General features: G+C 38.2%; 2 protein-coding genes across 6 annotated transcripts in view; one reads left to right on the top strand and one right to left on the bottom strand.

Annotated features, from left to right (window-relative positions):
- Nucleotides 1–21408, top strand: part of Cenpj (centromere protein J) — a 59589-nt gene extending 38181 nt beyond the window's left edge. For 2 of the 4 annotated variants that reach the window (XM_046447430.2, XM_046447406.2), the window contains 8 exons: nucleotides 9881–10123; nucleotides 14300–14384; nucleotides 15434–15501; nucleotides 15706–15816; nucleotides 17583–17723; nucleotides 17810–17894; nucleotides 17979–18099; nucleotides 21062–21408. In XM_046447430.2, coding sequence (XP_046303386.1) covers nucleotides 9881–10123; nucleotides 14300–14384; nucleotides 15434–15501; nucleotides 15706–15816; nucleotides 17583–17723; nucleotides 17810–17894; nucleotides 17979–18099; nucleotides 21062–21254 — 1047 coding nt within the window. In that variant the 3' untranslated portion in view covers nucleotides 21255–21408. The remainder of the gene's footprint in view (nucleotides 1–9880; nucleotides 10124–14299; nucleotides 14385–15433; nucleotides 15502–15705; nucleotides 15817–17582; nucleotides 17724–17809; nucleotides 17895–17978; nucleotides 18100–21061) is intronic. The other 2 variants (XM_046447415.2, XM_046447423.2) reach the window with 2 other exon arrangements.
- A 2827-nt stretch (nucleotides 21409–24235) lies between these two features.
- The window catches only part of Rnf17 (ring finger protein 17), a 115389-nt gene continuing 114952 nt past the window's right edge, over nucleotides 24236–24672 (bottom strand). For both annotated transcript variants that reach the window (XM_046446941.1, XM_046446951.1), the window contains exon 35: nucleotides 24236–24334. In XM_046446941.1, the coding sequence (XP_046302897.1) occupies nucleotides 24236–24334 (99 nt within the window). The remainder of the gene's footprint in view (nucleotides 24335–24672) is intronic.

Below are 24672 nucleotides of genomic sequence, written 5' to 3'. Positions count from 1 at the left end.
CGTGGAATATTTTGCCAAGAATGTTTTGTAGTGCAGGCTTTCTTGCTGTAAATTTTTTTAAGTTGTTGATAGACATTTATTTTATTTATTTATATTTATGTGGTGCTGAGGATAGGACCCAGTGCCTCACACATGCCAGGCAAGTGCTCTACCACTGAGCCACAACCCCAGCCCTCTTGCTGTAAATTCTTTTAGCTTTTGTTTATCATGGAAGGTTTTTATTTCATCGTCAAATTTGAAACTTAATTTTGCTGGATATAAGATTCTTGGTTGGCATCCATTATCTTTTAGAGCTTTGGTATATATTGTTCCAGGATCTCCTAGCTTTGAGAGTCTGGGTTGAAAAATCTGAGATTCAAATTGGTTTCCCTTCCTTATTCTGTATGCTAGGCATTTTCATTATAATGTGTCTTGTTTGTAGAGCTGTTGTGATTTTGTACATTTGGTGTCCTATAGGACTCTTATTTGATTTTCCAATTCATTCTTCATGCTTGGGAAATTTTCTGATATTATTTCATTGAAGATATTGTGCATTCCTTTGGTTTGAATCTTTGAACTTTCCTCTATCCCAATAAATCTTAAATTTGGTCTTTTGATGGTATCCTATAATTCTTAGATGTTCTGTTCGTGGTTTTTTACCATCTTCACTTTATTTCAACTTTATTTTCAAGATTGTATATTTTGTCTTCATTGTCTGAGGTTCTGTCTTCCAAGTGGTCTAGTCTGTTGGTGATGCTATCTATTGAGTTTTTAAATTGGCTTATTGTTTCTTTCATCTCAAGGATTTCTGTTTGTCTTTTTTTCAGTATCTCTTTTTCTTGAAGTAATCTCTTGCAACCTATTTGCTTTCTTATCTCTTTGTTGGTGTGATCAGTGGTTACCTGTATTTGCTCTCCTATTTCTTTGTTAGAGTAACTGATTTTTGCCTGTTATCTGCTCACTTAGGTCATTTTTTAATTCCCAAATCATTTTAGTTATGTATATTCTGAACTCCTCCTCTGACACTTCTTATCTATGGACTCTATTGTTGTAGTATCTTGGTTTGTTTGGGACACTTTCCTCCCTTGTTATTTCCTCCCATTTTATTTCTGTGTGCCTTCCTCTCTTGCAGTGTAGATCTCTGAGGTATTACAGCTTCTGCCCTATTGTCTTATAGTGTGCCTACAGGTTATCAATACTTCACTTTTAAGGGAGAGATCAATATTTTAGCATTCAGTGTACCCAATGTGCAGCCATATATCAGCTTCTATTTTTACATTTACAGTTTTTCACTATAAACAGAAATGATGAGTTTGGTTATCTTCAGCCATATAATTAATAGGTTTGTGTATAATGGTTTATAGTTTCTTATGGTGGAAGGGGAGGTCTGGGGGGCTGGCTGAGATGTTTATGAGGTAGGATGTGAGAATATGGATGTATAGATTATACGACTAGTGAGAGGATAATCAAAGGAAGTTGGCTGTTAGTAGGAGAAACAAGAGATAGGCAACCCCATGTCCGCCATGCGGCCTGCGCATTGGTTTCATTAATGAGGTTCTTGGCATAAAAGTTAGCTAGCAGAGATCAAAATAAAACACGCAGACTCAGTTACCTTTTTCTATGACCAGGTCCGAGACGGCTCCCCTCTCTGGCTCCAACCTCGAACCACCCGTAGGGCAGCAAGGATTACTCAGGGCTAGCAGGAGAGAGAGAGAGCGAGCACGCCAGGGAGTAGCCTTTTATTGGGGAACAAGAAATTCAGGGGATAATTCCATCCAATGAAGGTTGAGGGGGGGCCGCACTCCAATGTCAGGGTCAGTGATTGGGCCCCCGGGGTCAGTGGTCAGCAACACCCCCACACGGACGGGTTCTCTCATCAGGAGAGGGCCGGGAAAATTTCGACACAGCCAGAAGCCTCAGGCCCAAACCGGGAGTCGCCCAGTCATGCATTAGAATGGCTCTCCACACCCATGCAAGACTCTCTGTTACCTCAGCAACAGGATAACTGTTTGCACCCCTAGTAGAGAAACCTTTGGTGCAGCCCGGCCACAGGGGCCTTGATGACGTCTTACGAGGTCTTTATTGTTGGTTCTTGGTAGAAGTGGCCATATGCTAGTTTTGTGGCAGTGGCAACCTCAAGCCTGTATGTTTCCTGATATTGGGCCATGGAGCCACGCTTTGGTGAATAAGGAACCCCAGCGCGGGTTGACTCTCCGTGTAGTAAAGGGGAGGCTCTGCCTCCAGGCTGTGAGTGGGGGGTGGGCGGGTGGGCTCTGCCTCCTAATTAGTTTTTTTATGTAGTACTGGGAGTCCAACCCAGTGCCTAATGCATGCTAGGCAAGCGTTCTACCACTGAGCCACAACTCCAGCCCTGGCTCCTTATTTTAAACACTAGTAGATTTTATTTAAAAAAATATATATATTTTATATGTTATATATATTATATATATATATATATATATATATATATATATATATATATATATATATATTTGTTTATTTATTTTAGTTGTAGGTGGACACTATACCTTTATTTTTTATGTGGTGCTGAGGATCAAACCCAGTGCCTCATGTGTGCCTGGCAAGCACTCTACCACTGAGCCCCAGCTCCAGCTCCAGCCCCTAAACACTAGTAGTTTTGAGTTTTTTTCTTTCTTTTCTTTCTAATCTTGTGTGGCATCCTTGATTAATCTCTGTACACCTACAGCTTTAGTTACTGCATACAATGTTGCTCAGGGTCTTTAATTCTATTAGTTTATTTTTGTGGGGAAAAAAACAGTTGCTAATATGTTTTGATTAATGCTTGGTTTATTAGGTTTTGACATGCTAGTAAAATTTTTTATTTTAAAAGATAATATAAACAAATCCCATTCAGTAGATACAAAAAGATGTATAGTGAAATCTTTCTCTGTTCTTTTGGCCTTAGCCACCTGATACACCTCTTTTTTATTCTTTTTAGTTATACATGACAGTAGAATGTATGTTTTTTTTAAATATCTATTTTTAATTGTAGTTGGACAATACCTTTTATTTATTTTATTTATTTATTGTTATGAGGTGCTGAGGATTGAATCCAGGGGCTTGCACATGCTAGGCAGACACTCTACTGCTGAGCCATAACCCCAGCCCAAGTAGAATGTATTTTGACATATACACAGAATATAACTTCCCATTCTTGTAGTTGTGCATAATGTGGAGTTACACTGGCTATGTATTCATATGTGAATATAGGAAAGTTATGTCCACTTCATTCTACCGTCTTTCCCATTCCTACTCCCCTGCCTTCCTCCCATTCCCTTCTGTCCAATCTGAAGAACCTCCACTACCACCACCCACCCATGCGCCTCCATTGAGACTCAGCATCCACCTATTAGAGACATCATTCAGCCTTTGGTTTTTTGGGATTGTCTTATTTCACTTAGCATGATAGTCTCCAGTTCCATCCATTTACTGGCAAATGCCATATTTTTTTTTGTTCTTTGTGGCTGAGTAATATTCACTGTGCATATGTACCACATTTTCTTTATCCATTCATCTGTTGAAGGGAACCTAGGTTGGTTCCATAGCTTAGCTATTGTGAACTGAGCTGCTATGAACATTGATGTGGCCATGTCACTATAGCATACTGATTTTAAGTCCTTTGGGTATATGCTGAGAAGTGGGATAACTGGGTCAAAGGGTGTTTCCATTCCAATTTTTCTGAGAAATCTCCATAGTGCTTTCAAGAGTGGTTGTACTAGTTTGCAGTCCCCCCAGCAATGTGTGAGTGAGTGTACCTTTTCCCCCACATCCTTGCTAACATTTATTGTTGCTTATATACTTGATAATTGCCATTCTGACTGGAGTGAGATGAAATCTCAGTGTAGTTTTAATTTTCAATCCTCTAATTGCTAGTGATGTTGAACTTTTTCTTTTTCATGTATTTGTTAACCATTTGTATTTCTTCTTCTTTGAAGTACCTGTTCATTTCCTTTGCCCATTTATTGATTGGATTATTTGTTTTGTTTTTTTGAATATGCCTCTTTATAACATTTTTTATTGTAGAAAATTTCAAATAGTACATATTTTATCCCTCTCACCCTTCTCCATTCTTTTTTTGTTTTTTAATGTGTAATATTTAAAGTGAATTCCCTATTCAGTCATTTCATCTGTGAATACTCAAGTATGTATCTCTGAGAAAAGACCCTTTTAAAAAAATATAATTACATGCCTTTATCATACCTAACAGCCTTAATATCAATGATGACTGTTGTCCCTGGGTTTTTTTTCTTTTATATTAATGGTAGAATATTGACATCTTTCTGTATTCAAAAGAGCATCATCTTTATTTTACCATTGTGTAGAATTGCAATGTAAGTGCCATGACTTATGTTACTGAAATTTTATGTTATTTTTGTTCCTTTTCTATTTAAAGAAGTACTATACCAAGTAACCTTGTACATATATCATTCTTCTATTTGCTCATTCAACACTTGGTTATTAAGTACCGATTGTGTAGCAGGCACATATCGGGAACATAGTAGTGAATGAAATACTTCAATCCCTATCCTTGTGCCCATGTAGCTCACAAACTTGAGTTTATCTGTGGGCAGTTTCCTAGAAGTGCAATATACAGGTTAAATGGTGTGAGCACAAAAAATATTATCTAATTCTTCTTCTATACATATGCCAATTTTAGATTCCACTGTCAATTCTTAAGGGTGTGTTTTTGCTCTTTGCATAATAAAGATTAAAAATTGATATTAAACTTAATTTCTTTTAGACAGTCTTACAGTCACACATTTATTATGGCTTTTTTTGTAAACATTTAAAATACTTAAATAGTTAAAACATAATCAAATATAGAAAACTTCTATTATAAAATTGAAAACTATAACCAATTCTAAAATACTTGCACAATGAATTTGTCATTTCATTTTTCTTGTTTCTAAATCTCGTGGGATTAAAGCAATAGTTATTATTTTAAAAAAATATGTTTTGGTGTAGGTGGACACAATACCTTTATATTTTTATGTGGTACTGAGGATTGAACTCAGTGCCTCAAAGGTGCTAAGCAAGCGCTCTACCACTGAGCCACAATCCCAGCCCGCCATAGTTATTTTGATACTTGTTATATTAAATAAATCTTAACAGACCCAAAAAGAAGAAAAAACATCTCTCAGACCACTAAAGTTTCAAGATAGATCAGCTTAGGACCTGATCACCTCTTCTGAGTTGATTCAAATCAAGTTTTTGTAGTTCTGTTTTACTTTGTTGTAAAAATAATATATGGGCTTTACTTTCTTGAAACCTGATGCCTTTCCCTTGAATAATGTATGCTTTTGTTCTATGAGGCTCTGCTGTTCAGGCTGTTAGCCATTAGCTATGTGTGGCTATTTAGATTTAAATAAATTAAAAATAAAATTAGTCAGGTAGTCCCAGTTATTTGGGAGGCTGAGGCAGAAGGATCACTTGAGCCCAGGAGTTTAAGACCAGCCTGGGCAGCATTGTGAGGCTCCCATCTTAAAAAGGAAAAAAAAGAAAAATTAAAAGTTCAGTGTCTTAGCTTTCATTTCAAGACTTAAAAACCATATTGGACAGTATAGGACTGGGCCTGCCATCACTGCAGGAAGCTATGGGCATTGTTCATCAAAGCTGTGTTTGGAGACAAGGGGTTGGGTTGGGTATTTTTCCTATTTAGGATGTTAGATATTTACAATTTTGGTACTCATTCTTGAACCCTTTCTGCTTTTTTAGCATGTCTGACTTCTGGTGTTAATTAAGCATTGGGTCCTTTTCATACTGGATTAATCATGTATGACTGTGTATATTCATTATTTTTTTCTGCTTTTGGATAGTTCCTTGTTTTTCTTATACTATTTGGCTTATTTATAGTAAGTACCAATTCACTGAACACTTCTAAGCACTGGGGAATTGGTAATATAAGATATCTCTGTCTTCTTGGAATTTACATTCATCATTGTTGTTTCTTAACCTCTCACAAAACCAAGTTGCTCTAATTAATTATAAAGTTTCTTGTCTGATAATCAAGTGGTCCCAACTTGACTAGTGGGAGCCCCTTTGATTGTAATGGCTTCTCTGCCCTTTAATATACCCCTGAAGTTTTAGAAGTCTGCCTGCTTTTTGTAACAACTGGTTATTTCACACCATCTGGTCTTGGCTTTTTTTTGTTTTAAATCTTCTCCAGCTTTGGCATCCAATCATCTGCACATTAGGGGTGTCTGATGACTGGCAGTGGAGAGGTGCCTTTCTCAAGTCAGCAGTTCACCCACTGACCCATGTAGCTTTTATCTCATTTTCATGGAGTATGAGATTTTGTCAATAAGTCACCACTGATAACTAGCCATGTCTGCTGAACCTCCTGTTTTCTTCCTATACAATTAAATCTGGCTTCCTGGCCATCTACTCTGAAATTGCACCTTTTGAGGATTCTGTGACTCCTCCAGTGTAAACCTCATGGTGAAGTCCCTCTGGGATGTGGCTTACCAGCATCCTTTGCCTTCTCATCCGTAAGCCTCATCTCTGTTTGCCTCCTGTGATACCTGAAGCTGTGGGTTTCTTATAACCTAGATTACTGCAAGGCTCAGATTCTATTGCTTTTTCCTCTCTTGAATTGAGGGGTGCATATGGCAACAGCAGAGGCAGTAGAAGTGTCAACCAGAGGCTTGGCCTTCCCTAACGTGTTCAGTTTATTTTCCAGGTTTATGTTAACATTTATCTGTTGAAGGTCCGACTTGCATCCTGGCCTCAGCTGGTTAAGTTTGTCCAACTGGCTGCCGGACACTTCAGGCTCAGCATGTTCACAAGTTGCCTCCCAACTGTCCTTCCCTGTGCTTAAGTCAGAGACCTAGAATCTTTCTCCAGGCTTCTCGTTCTCTTCTATTCCATACTTTTCTGTCAGTAAAGTCTACCCCAATTCAAGTTGCTACCTCTGAGTTAATAGATTTACTAAGTGCCTGGCCTCAACTCTTGCCCTGTTCATGTGGCTTCTTTCCTTAAGGAAGGAGGCCATGTCTTCTCTGTGCTCAGACTTTTTGATGCCTCTGCTTCTTTCTTACTATAAAAGCCTCAAGTTCTTACATGTCCTGGCCTCTCTTCTCTTGAAGCTTCTTGTCCTCCTGATGTTCATTTATCCCCCTTATTGCCCTGTGACTTTTGCCTGGCATCCTCCTTTTCTTGGGGGCGATACCGGGGATTGAACTCAGGGGCACTTGAACACTGAGCCACATCCCCAGCCCTATTTTGTATTTAGACATAGGGTCTCACTACTGAGTTGCTTAGCACCTTGGTTTTGCTGAGGCTGGCTTTGAACTTGAGATCCTTTTGCCTTAGCCTCCTGAGCCACTGGGATTATAGGTGTGTGCCACCACACCTAGCCTGGCACTCTACACATCATATTCACAACTGCGCTTTCCTGCTCTGCACATGCATATCCCATTACCCTCACCTATGCTAATATTCCCCTTGAGATAGTTTATCATGAGGGCCTAAGCATGTGTGTGTGTGTGTGTGTGTGTGTGTATGTTTGTTTGTGTGTACTGGGAATTGAATCAGAGGGTGATTTGCCACTGAGCTACATCCCCAGTCCTTTTTTTTTTTTTAAATTTTGAGACTGTCTTGTTAATTTGCTGATGGTCTTACTAAATTGCTGAGGTTGGCCTCAAACTTGGATCCTCCTGCCTCAACCTCTTATGTGGCTGGGATGTGTTACTCTTAATATTCCAAGGACCTTTAATGGTGCCTGAAAGTAGATATTTTGTAAATATCAATAGCTTTTGAAATCTTAACCCATTTAGACTTGTTATCATTTTAGTATTAAAAGTCTATTTTCCTGTATAATAAATATGCTTTTGAGAAATTTCTCACTTGTTGGTTATATTCTATAATTTTTTACATAAGGAATTTGATGTTCAGGAGCTTTTGAGGCATTCAACTGGGATTAAAGCTTTGACCTTAATAAGTCCAATTCTGTGCTGTTGATGGTATAGCACTCTTGAAGGAGAGAGCTTTGAGCCCATGTGTCATTCTCTCTCCTACAGGCTACTTTATTGGCTGTTGTGTGGCCTAGGCAATAGATGGGGCCAAGTTTCTGAGTGTTTGTGCACATGTTACTGAGGTGGTCAGGGCTTTTGATGACTCAGCCCCCTTGCTGAGGGATCTCTTGTTTCTGCCAGTGCTCCTTTCTCTCAGTGCTTGGTCACTTCCAGCAAATTGCTTGTGCTCCATAGGTGACTGATCTTACCTTGTTCTAACATCAGTCTTTTTTTTTTTTTTTTTAATTTTTTTTTTAGTTGTTGATGGACTTTTATTTTATTTATTTTTTATTTTTATTTTTTAATTTGTTTTAATTAGTTACACATGATAGTACAATGACCTTGACACATACATTTGAATCAGATGGGATATAATATCTCATTTTTCTGAGTATACAGGTTGCAGAATCACATTGGTCATGCATTCACATATATACACACAGTAATAATAATGTCTATTTCATTCTACTATCCTTCCTATCTCCCCAGCCCCTTCCCTCCCCTCCCATCACTTCTCTCTACCTAATCTAGGGTAACACTATTCTTTTTTTTTTTCCTCATATCTTCATACATGTATTTTGTATAACAGTGAGGGTCTCCTTCTACCATCCATGCAATTCCCTTTCTCCCTCCCTTTCCCTCCCACCCCTCTTCCCTATGTAGAGGTAATCTTCCCATGCTCTTCCTCTCTTCCCCATTTTGAGTCACCCCCCTTATATCAGAGAAGATATTCGGCATTTGTTTTTTTGGGGAGATTGGCTAACTTCACTTAGCGCATAATCTGCTCTAATGCCATCCATTTCCCTGAAAATTCCATGATCTTATTATTTTTTAGTGCTGAGTAATATTCTATTGTGTATATATGCCACATTTTTTTTTTATCCATTCATTCATTGAAGGGCACCTCCACAGTCTAGCATTGTGAATTGTGCTGCTATAAACATTGATGTGGCTGTGTCCCTGTAGTATGCTCTTTTTAGGTCTTTTGGGTATAGTCCGAGAAGAGGAATGGGTCAGATGGTGGTTCCATTCCCAACTTTCCAAGGAATCTCCATACTGCTTTCCAAATTGGCTACACCAATTTGCAGTCCCACCAGCAATGTATGAGTGTGCCTTTTTCCCCCTCGCATCTTTGCCAGCACTTGTTGTTATTTGTCTTCATCATGGTTGCCATTCTTACTGGAGTGAGATGGTATCTTAGAGTAGTTTTAATTTGCATTTCTCTGATTGCTAGAGATGATGAGCATTTTTTCTTAGCAGTGCTAAGAATGGAACCAAGTGCCTCACACAAGCTAGTAGGCAAGCTCTCTACCACTGAGCCAGAACCCCAGCTGCCCGACATTAGTCTTGATTTCTATTTGTCTACTTGCACATTGCTTCTACACATTTCAGTAGTTTCTTTACTTATTTAGTTAGGCCATTGAAAACTCTGTTAACACCCATGTCTTCCAATGAATTCCATATAAAATCAGTTTTCAGGTCAGGTTGTTTTGACTTTGGAATCAGTATACCCTTTATCAAAACTTTTCCTTCTGTTTATGAATTCCTGTAATTTTTTCTTTACCAGGTATTGCTCATAGATCCTTTCTTTTTCTTTCAATTATTGTCTTTGGTTAGGCCTTTATTATCTCATGCCGTGTTATTACAGTCAGCTTCTAAGGGGTGTGGTCTCTGCTTTCTAGAATTGTTAATGATATAAAGTGAAAGTCTCACCTGATTCCCTATTCCTTTCTCCAAAAATCCAGTCATTTATTGCCTAAGCCTTTTCTGATGTTGGTTTTGGGCTATTGTTTCATTGATGTGTCTCTTTGGTCCTTTTACTTTTAAATCTAATTTTTTTTTTTTTTTTTTTTTTTTGCTGGGGAGAGGCTTTGAAACAGCAAGTAGCAGATTTACAAGAAGATTTGAAAAGAAAGGAAGCAAAATGGTCAAGCACACACAGTCGTCTCAGATGCCAGATAGAAATGTTAGTCAAAGAGAACACGGATCTCCGGGAAGAGATAAAAGTGATGGAAAGATTCCGAATTGATGCCTGGAAGAAAGCAGAAGCAATTGAGAGCAGCCCTAAGGCCTACCAGTGTATGACTGCCACAAAAAACGATGAGTCTGTGGTAGGTTTTGGAGTCTAGCTGGTTTTGTGAGGTCAGAGGGTGATGGTAAATATTCAAGCATTCAAATTCATAAAGACAAAGTGGAATGGTAGATGCCAGGAACTGGGGGACAAGGAGTTAGTATTTAGTGTGTTAAAAATTATAGATTTATAAGATCACAAGGTTATAGAGATGGTTGGACAACTGATGTTATACAACAACAGTGTGAATGTACACTGAAGTGTACCTTTAACAATGGTTAAGATGATGAATTTTAGCTGGATGGACATGGTGCATGCCTGTAATACCAGCCACTTGGAGCCTGAGGCAGGAGGATCACAAGTTCAAGGCCAGCCTCAGCAACTTAGTAAGGCACATTCTCAAAATCAATAATTTAGCTCAGTGGTAAAACACCCTTTTGTTCAATTCCTAGTACAAAAACAAAAATTTCGTGGATTTTTAGGTTATGTGTATTTTACCATAATTAAAATTCTTTTGGGGGCTGGGGATGTAGCTTAGTTTGCAGAGCAGTTGCCTAGCAGTGCAAGGCCCTGGGTTCAGTCCTGTATGCTTTGCTATACAGTTATTTGACAAATTTATTTTATTTTTTTGTATGGGAGATTTAACCAAAGGGTGCTTTACCATTGAGCTGCATTTCTAGCCCTTTTTGTTTTTTGAGACAGAGTCTCACTAAGTTGCTGAGGCTGGCCTAGAACTTGTAATCCTTCAGCCTCAGCCTGAAGTCACTAGAATTACAAGTCACTAGAATTACAGGCAGTGCGCCCAGCTCAAATTTATTTATTTACTTATTTTAATTTTTTAAAAAATATTTTTTAGTTGTAGATGGGCATAATACCTTTATTTATGGGGTGCTGAGGATTGAACCCAGTGCCTCACATGTGCTAGGCGAGTGCTGTATCACTGAGCCATAACCCCAGCCCTTCATATTTATTTTTATACTTCTTACAAAGGAGGAAGGAGGTATTCTACAATAGGTTAGATAACCTCAGTTTAAAAGAACCAAATGTATGTCAAGTTTTTGCAGTCACATACATAGGCTTCTTTCTAATCAGGGTACTGGTCTTTCATTTATCTATGTGAATAACCAGGCTGTGGCAGGCATATGGGGGTACAGCAGTGAGCAAAACAGACAAAATTCCTTGCCTTCATGGAATTTATTCTAGTAGCAGCAGAAAGATTTTAAATAGAATAGATAAATAAATGTGTGGTATGAAATAGTGATGGGACTAAGGGGAAAAAAGCAAGACTGGAGGAGATAGCTGTTGAGGTGTGGAGCATGGGGTACTACCATTTGGATAGGATAGCTGGGTAGGATTCCTTACTAAAGAAGAATGGCTTGCAGGAGGAAGCAAGGACATGCTGCGAGGATAAGGCACTGGAACTGACTGAGTGGGAGAGCTGCTGGGGACAGAACTGGAGGGAGATGGAACATGTTGGATTCACTAGGCCCTAACAGGTTCATATGAGCACTTGGGCTTTTCTTGAGTGAGTTACAAGCCCCTGGGGGTCAGGGTGGCCTGCCCCTTTATTTTAGTAAGCTTACACTGTCTGCTGCAGACTGAAGGAATAGATGGGAGGGCAAAATGGGCCTTGTCAGGAACACAGGGATTGTTTTGATGATTGGTGGCTGAGATTGGTTAGCGGCACTGGAAGATCTGAAGTGGACTAGATTTGTTGATGAACTGGTACAGGGATGTGACAGCAAAAGAGGAGTTAAGAATAACTTCCCATCACTGTTTAGTTTGCTTTTGGCCTAATGGAGCCCAAAAGAAACCTGAAGAAAAGCAAGTATTTTCAGGGAGTATGGCTACTAGGAGCTCAGATGTTGTCAAGGAAGTAGGAAATACTGTCTAGCCATTATGTGGAGATGCTGCTGTGGCATTTATACAGATGCTGTGGGTTGCACTTGGGGTCTTCTGAATGTGTGCTGAAGCATTAGGCCAGGGGAGACCACTGGGGCTGTGAATGGATAGGGAAGAGCTAGCTCTGAAACAAGGGATGAAGAGAGTGAACAGCCTGACAGCAGGTAGAATGGAGGCCAGTGTGGTGTCCTGAGGCAAATGAAGAAAGTACCTTGAAGAGGAGAGTTCCTTACTATATAGGTTGTTGCTGCAGAGTAAGGACTGAGACCAGCCATCTGATTTACCAAATTGAGATAACTGCGGTGGGCAATAAATCTGTTGTCTTGGAGTAGTGAAGGTGAAAGCCTGACAAGAGAGAATGCGATACAGTTACAGACAAAGCCCAAGAGCTCTGTGGTGAGGTGTGTAGAGGCTGAAGAGAAGGATTTTTGTGTTTTTCAAGATAGGAAAATGAACAGATGAGGACAAATGTGTATGTTTATAGTATTGATTCAGTGGAGAGGAAGACGCTGATACAGGAGAAAGTAGGGGAATGTCCAGAGTGGCATCTTGGGACAGATGAGGGGTAGGTCTGGGAATGAATGGAGGGTTGGTCCTGGCCAGGTATAGGCTGCTGTACCTGATGACAGGCTAATGCTGGTGGCAGCTGGTAGTAGGTCCCCTCTAAAGCTTTAACTTTCTCAGGGAAGCTGAAGCATGCTCATTAGCTGAGGGGGGTGGAGGAGGAGTTGTAGGAGGTTGAAGAGGAAGGAGAAAGTGAAAAGTAGTTTTCTGAGTGGAAAGCAGGAGGATTGTGGAGGTAGGGAGGCTGATTCAGGGCTTTACTGGGGCCTACCTGGGTTAGAGACTATAAGTGAAAAGACAATTTTTTTCCTTCAGTTTTTTGGGTGTAAGGTGGCAGAAAATTATATTTTAGCAAACACATAGTCACACAAGTGAAAGCCAAAATGAGAGAGGTATGTGGAAGTTGGCAAGACAAGAGTGACTACAGTGAACCATGAATTTAAACTGTATTAGAAGGCATAAGACTACAAGGTACTGAGGACATCACAAAAATATATGAGTTAATGAACTGTTAGGCTATGCATTGTCAGTGTCAGTTTTAGAGGAATGAGCTATAGAACGATAGATGGGTGGTAAGGAAGTGGCATTCTCCTTTACTCCACTAACACTTTATTATGGAACTGCACCAAAAAGAGAACAAATGAAGACTAATATGATTATGTTAGTCAGCTTTCTGTCTCTGTTACAAAATACTTGAGTTAAACAATTAAAAGGAAGAAAAGTTTATTTTAGCTCACAGCTTTATTCCATGGTCATTTGACCCCATTGTTTTGGGCCTGTGGTGAAGCCAGACATTATGGTGGGGAGTATGAGTTGAGCAGAGCTGCTTACCGCGTGGTAGCAGGGAAGTGAAAGGGTAGAAGGAAGGGTCCCAGGTCCCAATATTCCCTTCATGGACCTACTTCCCCAAATAGGCCCCATCCTTAAGTAGTTTCCACAACCTCCCAGTATTTCTCTTATCTGGGGACCAGGCCTTCAACACATAAATTTTTGGAGGGGACATTTAAGATCTAAATCATAACATTAAACACCTGAAAACTCACTTAGAGTTAACCACCATGAGCACTTTTTTGTACTTTTGTATATGTTTTGCTAAGGTAATTTGAAGGTAATTGTAGTAATCAAGGCGTCTAATCCTTAAATATATTAGCATTTTATTAAATGGCATTGAGTTTTTAAAGGCTAATTAGTTGGTGGAATGCCCCACCTTGTGGATCTTTGTAAGTGGAATGCTTTGAAATTCTGATTTTTGCACTTAGCTGGTAATTGTGGGTATTGATGATATTGATAATGTCAGATTCTAGGGTTTGCTCATTGGGATTTCTAGCTGAGGCAGGACAAAATATAGATTCAGGGAGTAAGGTCAAGACAGAGCAGGGAGGTCTCATCCTAGTGGTAGGAGCTCCAAGTTCAAGAGTGTGAATTCTCAGGGAGAGCTAGGTTTAGCCTTTGAGGGTATGACAGCTCCTGGAAGAGGCTGACTGATCATGAGGCCTGTGCTCACCTCACTAATTATGCTCTCTGATATGATATTTTGAAGAATGAATATATATAAAAGGAATATATGTGTATAGTTCATTCCTAGATGACAGGTAGGTCACTTCAGCCTACTGTGATAATAAAAAAATAAAAACAAGAATAAACAGACTTATAGTGTTCTTATCACTAACTTGAGTTTTGCTAGTTTCACTCAGTTTACTGATGTATAGACTAACACTCCTTTTATATTCAATTATCTCTAATACTTTAGAACCCATCTATTCGATTTCAAAAGAGCCACATTTCTTCAGGAACCCAGGTAGAAAAATGTAAGAAAAATTATTTGCCAACACGAGGTAAGAGGATGCATGGTTTTTAAATAAAATATTTCAGAATTTAAAGAATGGAGAATTTATAACCACTTTAAGAAATAAAACATTATAGATATAATTGAAGCCCCTGTACATCATCTACAGGTAGTAATTCCTGATAATATTCTGTACTTTTCTTTTTATTATTTTGCTACATTGTGTTCATAAATTGATATAGCATATTTTATATTCTGCAATTTGCTTTTTTTCTCTGAGTATCTTAAGATTTAAGTACATTGATACTTAAAAACTCTGGGTGACTGATTTTAAGAGCTCTACAAATCCCACTGCATATTTCCACAGTTAAGCGTCCCTGTTGCTGAGCATTTAGGTTCCCCCAGGTTTGCAGAATGATGTACAGGGCTACAGAGTGGGTCCTGTTGATATGGCTTTTCCAGGGTATGTATCAGGAGGAGGATGCTGGGTCATGTTAAGAGTGTGTGCACTTATTTTTGTAATGTATGGGTTACATGATTTACTGTGCTGGCGATGACCTAAAAAGCTTAGGCTGCTGCCACTTGAACATACTGGTCAAGCCAAATTCTCTTTATTCTTGAATGCCTCTTTTATCTGTACCCCACACCAGTCTCTTAGCAGTCCTTGTTGATTGTCTTTAGAATACCATGGGTCTGTTATTTGAGCCCTTGTTTCTTCCTCTGCACTGTGTATCCTCTGAAAACAGATATTGTCATTGTCTTTGTTGGTCACTGAAGCCATAAGTACTTGTGTAAATATTGGAATTCATATAATGGTAAACTCCTACAAATCAGTAGAGAAAAATACTAAGATTTCCTTAGTTAAAGGATAAAGGGAAACAGTTCACAAAAGGATACAAATTAAAGAAATGTTTGACTGTATTTGTAAGTTTTAACATTAAAAAAATTTTTTTAATTGTAGATGGACATATTGCCTTTGTTTATTTTTATGTGATGCTGAGGATCGAACCCAGTGCCTCACATATGCCACTGAGCTACAGCCCCAGCCTCTGTTTTAACATTTTAAATTTTGAAACTAACCCTTCAATTTTATCCTAGCAGGGAATCCATCTCAAAGATCCAAGTCTGTACCTGTTCGTGATTTAGGCAGCTCGGATAAAGGACAAGTAAATCTTTTTTAATTTTTGTATATTCAAATAGATTACTCAGGCTTGATATTGATGTTAAGTTTCTAAACTAGTATAAGGGAGGCTTTTATTTAACATTGTATATTTAGCACCGAGTACTAGTCCTAGAACCTTATAATGGCAGAATTCTGTCTTTTGGAAATAAGTATATGTTTAAGCTGCTTGAAATGTCTTGTCTTATAGGCTGCCTTGCCCAGGGAGCCACTTGAACTGGTAAACTTCCCAGATTCTGAATATAAAACGAAGGAAGAAAAAGAAGAAATTCAGGGAGAAATCAATCATCCTGATGGAAAGGTTAACAAAAAAAATTCTTAAAGATACTGAATGATTTAAAAAATAAACATTGGCTAAAATAGAGTGGAATGCTTAGATTATAAAATATGGTCATGCGTTGCATAATAACAGGGATCCATTCATCTGTGTTGTTAAGTGATTGTATCATAATGTGAACATTAGAATGTACTTATATAAATCTAGATGGTCATATATGTATAGGACCTCCGGGGGCATATAATTTTAGGGCTGTGATGAACAGAACGTTTACTCAAGATTAAATGAAGCACAAGAGAAAATGATGCAATCAAAAGATGCATTAAGCAGATTTATGAGGCTGTTCTTGGTGGAACATGCACATTGCTCACAGTAAATTTATAAGTAGTAGTATATGCTAAAATAACAGTAAAAAATGTAGAGAGTATATAAACTGGTAAAATAGTTATCAAGTTTACATATTTTCCATAATCATATGTTTAATTTTCTGTACAACCATCAGTGCAGGTTTGTTTACACCAGCATCACCACTAACATGTAATGCCATTGCACTGTTACCACCTCTACATTGCTAGGTGATACGATTTTTCTGTTGCATTATCATTATGGGAGAACACTGTCCTATGTGTCACCCATTATTGATGGGAATGTTATCATGTGGTACTTGACTGTAGTTGATTTCCCCCCCCCCCCCCAATACTGGGAGTTGGACTCAGGGCCTCTATGCATGCTAGACGAGTACTGCTGAAGTGCTGAGTTATACTTAGCCATTTAAAAAAAAAAAATATTTTGAGACTGGGTTTCACTAAGTTGCTAGGCTGGTCTTGACCTTGTGATATTCCTGCCTCAGTCTCCTAGGTAGCTGGGATTAGTGGTTTAACTTCAGGACTGTAGGGGTTTGAACATTTGGACTGTAAAAAATGCTCAGTGTGTTATATGCATTTAGTTGCCATTTCTAGTTTAGTGATATAGCAAAAGAAGGGAATACACCTGTGCCAGAGCTAAGCCTTTGTAGTTCATTCTAGCCCTCATCTTTTGCAGCCTTTCTTATGTTGGTCCTGACACAGGGGCCTGTCTCTTCATTCTAGCCTACATAGTTTGAGTCTTGTGCTTAGGAAAGTTGACTGGATATACCCAGCTGGGTATGCCCATTGAATGAGGAAATGAAAAAGGGTTATAAACAAGGTCTGCATATTGTAGAGAGGTGTGAGGGCTTTTTTCCCTCCTTTAGTTTTATGCAAAACCTGCTTTTTCAGATAATCAAATCTGATACATTTGAATTGAAATTATAAGACCAACGTTTAGTCAGTGTTCACCTTGAACAAGAGGACAACAAAGAATACAGTCAAAAGATTTTGATTTTCCAGAAAATCTCCTGCAGAGTAACAAATCATTGATATAAGGAAAGGTTTTCTATTTTTATTAGAGAATTCCAGCTAATAAATGGAAAAGGATTAAACAAATTGAAAAATCACCAGTTTGAAACCTCTAATGAAATAATGGATCTTCTTTACTTTTTTAAAAAAATATTTATTTTTTTAGTTTTAGGTGGACACAATATCTTTATTTTTCATTTATGTGGTGATGAGGATTGAACCCAGTGCCTCATGCATGCTAGGCGAGCACTCTACCACTGAGCCACAACCCCAGCCCCAAATCTTTATACTTTTCAGACAATGTTTTACTTTTTATTATGAAAGATTTCAAAGCAGGCACTTAGAATTTGGCATATTATGGTTATGTGGTCTCAGGAGGATATCTTACCTACAGATAATCTTGTGTTCTTTTAGGTGGAAAAGGTTTATAAGAATGGGTGCCGACTTATACTATTTCCCAATGGGACTCGGAAAGAAGTAAGCGCTGATGGCAAGAGTGTTACTGTCAATTTCTTTAATGGTGATGTGAAGCAGGTCATGCCAGATGAAAGAGTGGTATGTTTTCCCAGGGATGTTTTCTTTAAGCTCAACCATTTGAACCATCTTGGGAGAAAGGGCTTCCTGACCTTATGTCTTTACAGATCTACTACTATGCTGCTGCCCAGACAACTCACACTACATACCCAGAAGGACTTGAGGTCTTACATTTTTCAAGTGGACAAATAGGTACAAACTTGCTCTATCCTCCTTTATTAAATTCTTCCCTTTATTTAAAAATAAAATAAAAGATTGGTAACCTTTTTAAAACAGAAAAACATTTCCCAGATGGAAGAAAAGAAATCACGTTTCCTGATCAGACTATTAAAAACTTATTTGCTGATGGACAAGAAGAAAGCATCTTCCCAGATGGTACAGTTGTCAGAGTACAACGGTATGGCATCTGTTAAATTTGTTTCCAGATTCTGTTTACGTGGTTCAACTTTTACTACCATAGGATTTTTAAAAATCTAAAACATTTACTTATGTCATTCAAAATTTCAGTGAGATCAGAGAACAAAGTTAAAGACTTAGAGAGCAGGTGAAACACAGTGTTAGCATTTTGAAGTTAAAAATAGTGAGAAATAAAGCCAGGCATGGTGGCACCCTTCTGTATCCCAGCAGTTCGGGAGACTGAGGCAAGAGGTTTGGGAGTTCAAAGCCAACCTGGCAAGACCCTGTCTCAAAATAAGAAAAAGGCTGGGGATGTGGCTTTAGTGGTTAAGTGACCTTTGGTTCAATCCCTGATACCAAAAAAATAAAACCCAAGAAATAGTGTGAGGTAACATGTTGTCTACACAATATTTCAGGAAAGGGGAATGACAAGTAGTTGTTTAAAAGTAAGTTTTTGTGCTGGGACCATGGCGCACACCTGTAATCCCAGTGACTTGGAAGGCTGAAACGGGAGGGAGGATCATGAGTTCAAAGCCAGCCTCAGCAAAAATGAGGTGCTAAGCAACTTGGAGAGATGCTATCTCTAAATAAAACACAAAATAGGGCTGGGGTTGTTGCTCCAGTAGTAGAGCACTTGCCTAGCATGTGTGGGTTCAATTCTCAGCACCGCAATATAAGTAAATAAAGGTCCACCAACAACTAAAAAAAAATTTAAAATTTGAAAACATTGAAATGAGACACAAAGAAGGCAGGCAGTACCCGGTAAAATTTTAAGAATGACAAACTTAAACTATGGCAGCAGTATGTAAATTAAACTCTCTTTTCTCTCTTGCTTGTGTTCTGAATTTCTGCACCTCTTAAGTCTGTTTAAGTAGCCTCTCTGATCCAGTTCTTTTAAGTTCTTTAAAAATCACAACCTCATCTGTAATCACAGCGGCTGGGGAGGCCTGAGACAGGAGGATCACAAGTTCAAAGCCAGACTCAGCAAAAGCGAGGCACTAAGCAACTTAGTGAGACCCTGTCTCTAAATACAATAGGGCTGGGGATGTGGCTCAGTGGGCAAGTGCCCCTGAGTTCAGTCCCTGGTTACCACCCCCCCCACCCCATGAGTGTCACCTTTCTCAAAGATAATGTTTCATGGCCTTGCCTGCCCAATCCATAATAGTTTATTATCCTCACCATTTTAATTGCGACCTTAATGAAACTACCAAATCCTGTTTTCTGTTTTTCCCCCTTTCTTAGAGATTGAAAGTACCTATTAAATGTTAGTTATATTTAACTAACTGAATTCTATGATATAAACTTGGCAAAAAACAAGGTAAAAACACTTAATAACTGGGGCTATAGCTCAGTGGTAGACTGCTTGCTTGCCTTGTGTATATGAGGCTCTGAGTTTGAACCCCTGTATTTACAAAATTAAAAAAAAAAAATCACTCATTTAGATAACATAGACACTTCTTATGGTCATTTAGGCCCTTACCCTGACTGGAAACTTCATCTGGTATTCAAGTAAATAAGTAGCAGTCTGTTTTAAAATTAGAGGAAAAACATATAGTATATACTTCAAGTGCTATCAGAAAATTAAGATTTTTTTTTCTTACATTTGAAATTTTGTGTAATAAAATGTAGAGAATATGATACAAAAGAATTTATATACCTGTTTATCCAAGTACTAACTCACAACCAGTCTTTTTCCATTTTTTCACAGACAAATCCCCGGATTATTTTGGCATTTCTAATTTATAGCAGTGGTTCTCAAAATTTAGTGTACATTAAAATCAACTGGATTGTTCAGGGTTATCTTGATGAGCCCCCTACTCCAGTAATTTATGTTTCTGATCAGTTCTTAAATGCTGCTGACACTGTGGAGGGCAGGAATCTCCTGGGTAAGCAGTAGCTTCTCAGAATGGCTTTGGAGTCCCCATACATATACTCCTCATGCAGCCATTACATTTGTAGGAAAAGAAGAAACCACACAGTACTAGTACCAGTCTTTGTTCAGAAGTGGTGATTCCTAGTCTTCTACCCTATACTTCTCATTAGACTTGTGTCAGAGTTCAGTTTGAATGTCCACACATCAGGCAATCAACTTGGTGTTAATTTTTTCATTCTCTGCTTTAAAAAAAATTTATTGTGGTACTAGGGATTGAGCCCTGAGGCTATCATGAGTTATTACATCTTTCATTTATTTTTTAGTTGTAGTTGGACACAACACCCCTACTTCACCCATTTACCCCTGTATGGGGTGCTGAGGACCAAACCCTGGGCCTTGCGCGAGCGCTCCACTGCTGAACCACAACCCCAGCCCTCAGCCCCCCTTTTTTGAGACAGGATTTCAGTTGTTGAGGCTGGCCTGAACTGGAGAGTCTGCTGCCTTAGTATCCCAAGTAACTGGGATTACAAATGTGTGCTATCATGGCCTATTGGCCTTTTTCATTGTTTCAAAATAGGCTGTCCTAAGTCTGATGATGCCCTTCCCAAGTACAGCTTTCTTCCCCACCTGATACAGAACAAGCACTTGGATGCTTTTAACTTAGTGAAAAGGAGGGTCAAAACAAAACCACAAAAACTCCAAAATAGCTAGATTTTAATATAATGATCAACTTTTTAGAAGCAGAACACATATAACATTAAAAAAAACAGGCATTTTTGTAGTAAAAATATGTTTATTAAAGCAAACTTTATCTGATAACTGAAGCCGTTAGCCTGCAGCAGAAATTCTATAGAAAGAACATGGAGCTGTAATAAGGACCAAAGGTATTGTCCACAAGAAAAATAACTGCAGAATCAAAAGGTTACTTTTAAGGAGTTTTCTTTCCCTTTGTGTGCACATTTTTCTTTTTCTTTTTTTAGTGGTGCTGGGATTGAACCCAGGCTAGGCATGCTAGGCCAGTGCTCTGCCACCGAGTTACGCCTCAGCCCTATTACATATTTTTAAAGAAATTCTATTTTAATTTTTACAGTGACGGCAACAAAATCATAGAGTTTAATAATGGCCAAAGAGAACTCCATACCTCCCAGTTCAAGAGAAGGGAATATCCAGATGGCACTGTTAAAACTGTCTATACAAATGGTCATCAAGAAACCAAGTATACATCTGGTCGAGTACGAGTTAAAGACAAGGATGGTAATGTCCTAATGGACACAGACTTGTAATGATCCGACTTGTAATGATCCTTGTATGACTATAATCATGAAGTAATACTGATTTTCCTGTCAAAAATGTATATTTCTTGTGAATTCTGTTTAATTTATTATAGATTCTGTGTGTATGTGTGTGAATAAATGTAAAAGATTATGTTTGCAGGAATGCATAGTTTCTTCATTTTATATTTGAAATGCACAAGGACAGCTTTCATTTATAAGTCACCTATCCTGTCTTTTACTGTTAGTTCATACGTTATGATGTTTTCCTTAGTCTATGTACAAGTTTCTAAATAATGTTTTGCATTGGAGATGGTTGTAAAAACCAGGAAGTACAAGATGTATGTCACATAAATGCCTCCCAGGCACAGCAGCCATAGAACATGGACTTGCACAGAGTGCATACTCAGGTGTCTCTCTCTCTCTAGCCAAAATATTAGTGTTCAATTAGTATTACAGTTAAAATGATCAACAGAGGCGCATTAATTTTAATAGAATGGGAAGTTACAACAGTGAGTGAATACATATATTTCCAACAGTATTACAGGTAGTGGTATATAATCTTATACTAATTAGTTATAACAAGGCTGAAAAAATAGGACACCTGAAAGAGAGGTGGCTGTGAATAAGTAACTAGCCTGGTACTGATGGACTGCACCAATGATGCTGTAGACTGACAGAAGCGAGGTGTCTTGAAGAAGGGCAAGTCAGTCACCTCTCTATATCATAAATAGGACAATAAATTTTGATCAAACCTTGGTTTAAAAAAAAATATATATATATATATTTTTGTATTAAGGATTGAACTCTGGGGTGCTCTACCACTAAGCTATATCCTCCTCATCTTTTAAAAACTTTACTTTGGATAGGGTCTCACTACATTGCTGGCTTGGAACTTGCAATCCTCCTGCCTTAGCCTCTGAGTAGCAGGTGTGTGCCACCTCCCCAGGGTAGGAAAGTAAGTTGATAATGACTCATTTGAAAAAAGAATGTATCAGCTCGTGCTGTGGTGCATTCCTGTAATCCCAGTTGCGGGGGAGACTGAGAGAGGAGCATTGTGAGTTCAAAACCAGATTCAGCAACTCAGTGAGATCCTATCTTGAGTACCCCTGAGTTCGATCCTTGGTAGCAAAAAAAAGAAGAAAAAATCAATTCCAGGTGATTTAAAAACTGAATATGAAAACAAAAGTTCACAACTTTTTCATAAAAATGAGCTATATTACCTCAGGATAGGGAAGGATTTTTAAATAAGACACATACACACACAAAAAAAAAACCCCCCCCACAAATCTTAAAGGTTATAAATAAGTGAAAAAATGTCAAAAGCTAGTACAAGAAAGGGAAAAGGATGCTGGTTGTGGTGGTGCACATCTATAATCCCAGCTACTCAGGAGGCTGAGGCAAAGAAATGCATGATTGAGGCCAGCATGGGCAACTTGGCGGCAAGACCCTGTCTTAAAATGAAAAGGGCTCAGCTCAGAGGTAAAGCCCTTTCCTCACATAGGGATGTTCTAGTTTCAATACCCAGCAACCCATACCCACCCCACCAAAAGCCATAGGCTAGAAGACTAGATGATACATAAGCCTGACAAAAGATTACTATAGTAAATCAGTAAAATTATAACTCAACAGAAAATTGAACCAAAGCTATGAATATAATTCTGTTAATAAACTAGAAAATGCATATTAAATGCACATTAAAACAATGAGATACCTTTTTATACTCATGTCATATTCTGGCAAACAAAGGTCTGGCTATACTCTGGTAAACTTTAGATAACCATTTTTTTTAGAAAGTAATTACCCTATGACCCAGCAAATCCCACTATTATACGTATATATACTAGAAAACCTCTCACATGAGGCCTTTAAGAAAAAACTGGTAATCAGATATCTGATACCTAATAAATCATGCACCAAATGGGTATAGCAGTGAAAGTGAGTAAAATAAATCTACACACACCAATATAGCTAACTAGTGCAAATAAAATAGAAAATAAAAGTTAACAGTGTGATTCCACAATCATTAAAAAATACACAGAGCAACAGTGTGTCTGATTTATGGATACATTCATATACAGTGAAATCATAAAGACCCATGTGAGAAGTCGAAATATCAAATCACATGATGTCTGTCTTAAGGACAATCATTAAGTTTATGAGCTGGGGTTGTGGCTCAGTGGCAGAGCACTTACTTGCCTATCATGTGTGAAGCACTGGGTTCAATTCTTAGTACCACATATAAATGAATAAAATAAAGGTTCATCAACATCTAAAAATTTTTAAAAAGTTCATTTTAAACTATTTTAAATTTATAGTAAAACAAAACATGAAAACATTTGAAAGCAAATATGTTTATTGACTATTTTTTCACACCATTTTTATCAGTTCAACATGTAAGAATAAGGGGGAGAAAAAAAGAACAGCACTACTTGCAGAACAAATGAAGAAAACTAAGCCTGAAATAAAACAGAAAAGTTCCCTCTGGTCTCTTGTAGATGCTCTGCACTGTCTATACCTAAAAAACAAAATGTGTGTTACTTTAAACCTCTGCTTTATGTAAATTGTTCACATATAGTTGTTGAATCACAAGAGTTATGTGAATGAATAAGATAAGAGGTATCTGTTAACTCAGTGCTTTAAAAACTATCAGGAGCCAACTGTTCAGTCATGCCATATGCACACCACAGTCATATGCCCTGAATTACTTATGGTGCTCACTGTCCTGCTCGCCCCATACCCATCTGGTACTAGGACGGTCACAACAGCCATTCCAGTGTTCTCATAAATATGGGGCCTCTGATGCTGATGCTCAAGAGGTAAGAAGGGCCTAAGAAGAAATTTGGAGGAGAGATTCTTGTAGAGTTTTGTTCATTCCTTTGAGAATCAAGGAAAATCAAAGGGTGCTTTTATAAGCAATTCAGCATTATTTATGCTATGGCAGTCACATGCTTCATGTCAACTGGAAGAGTGGATGAGAAAGTACACTTACATCATTCATCTCTGTCTGCCAGCCCCATTTCTACTAATGACATATGAACTGGATACTGTTCATCTTCATATAATGTCACTATTTGTTCTGGTGCCTGAGCCTAAAATTGAAAGGTACAGCTGTCAACAAAACCATGTCTTTGCTGCCCTTTCCTTCCTACTCTGGCCATTCACACAGGAGGGAAAAGTCATTCTCTAGACTTATTTCTAATTTATACTTTGTATTTCCAAAGGGCATCAGCAATGTTTCCTGCTAAATCCATTCTTTTCTTCTGCTCTATCTAAACTGTAATTAAGTCTCAATCTTTTCCTGACTTTAATTAATTACCATTATCTATGTTAAAGTTGATCTGCGCTCCACACTCAAAGTCCCCTGTTTGCATAAACGGAGTATATTTGATTGTTATTCACAAAGGTGAAAAAAATACTTATTTGTAAG

The sequence above is a fragment of the Marmota monax genome, unplaced genomic scaffold (genome assembly GCF_021218885.2).
Source record: "Marmota monax isolate L192 unplaced genomic scaffold, Marmota_monax_Labrador192_F-V1.1 WCK01_AAM20220418_F8-fsc00043, whole genome shotgun sequence".
NCBI lineage: Eukaryota > Metazoa > Chordata > Mammalia > Rodentia > Sciuridae > Marmota > Marmota monax.
Note: the sequence above shows the minus strand (reverse complement) of the source record. Positions and strands in the feature narration are given on the sequence as shown.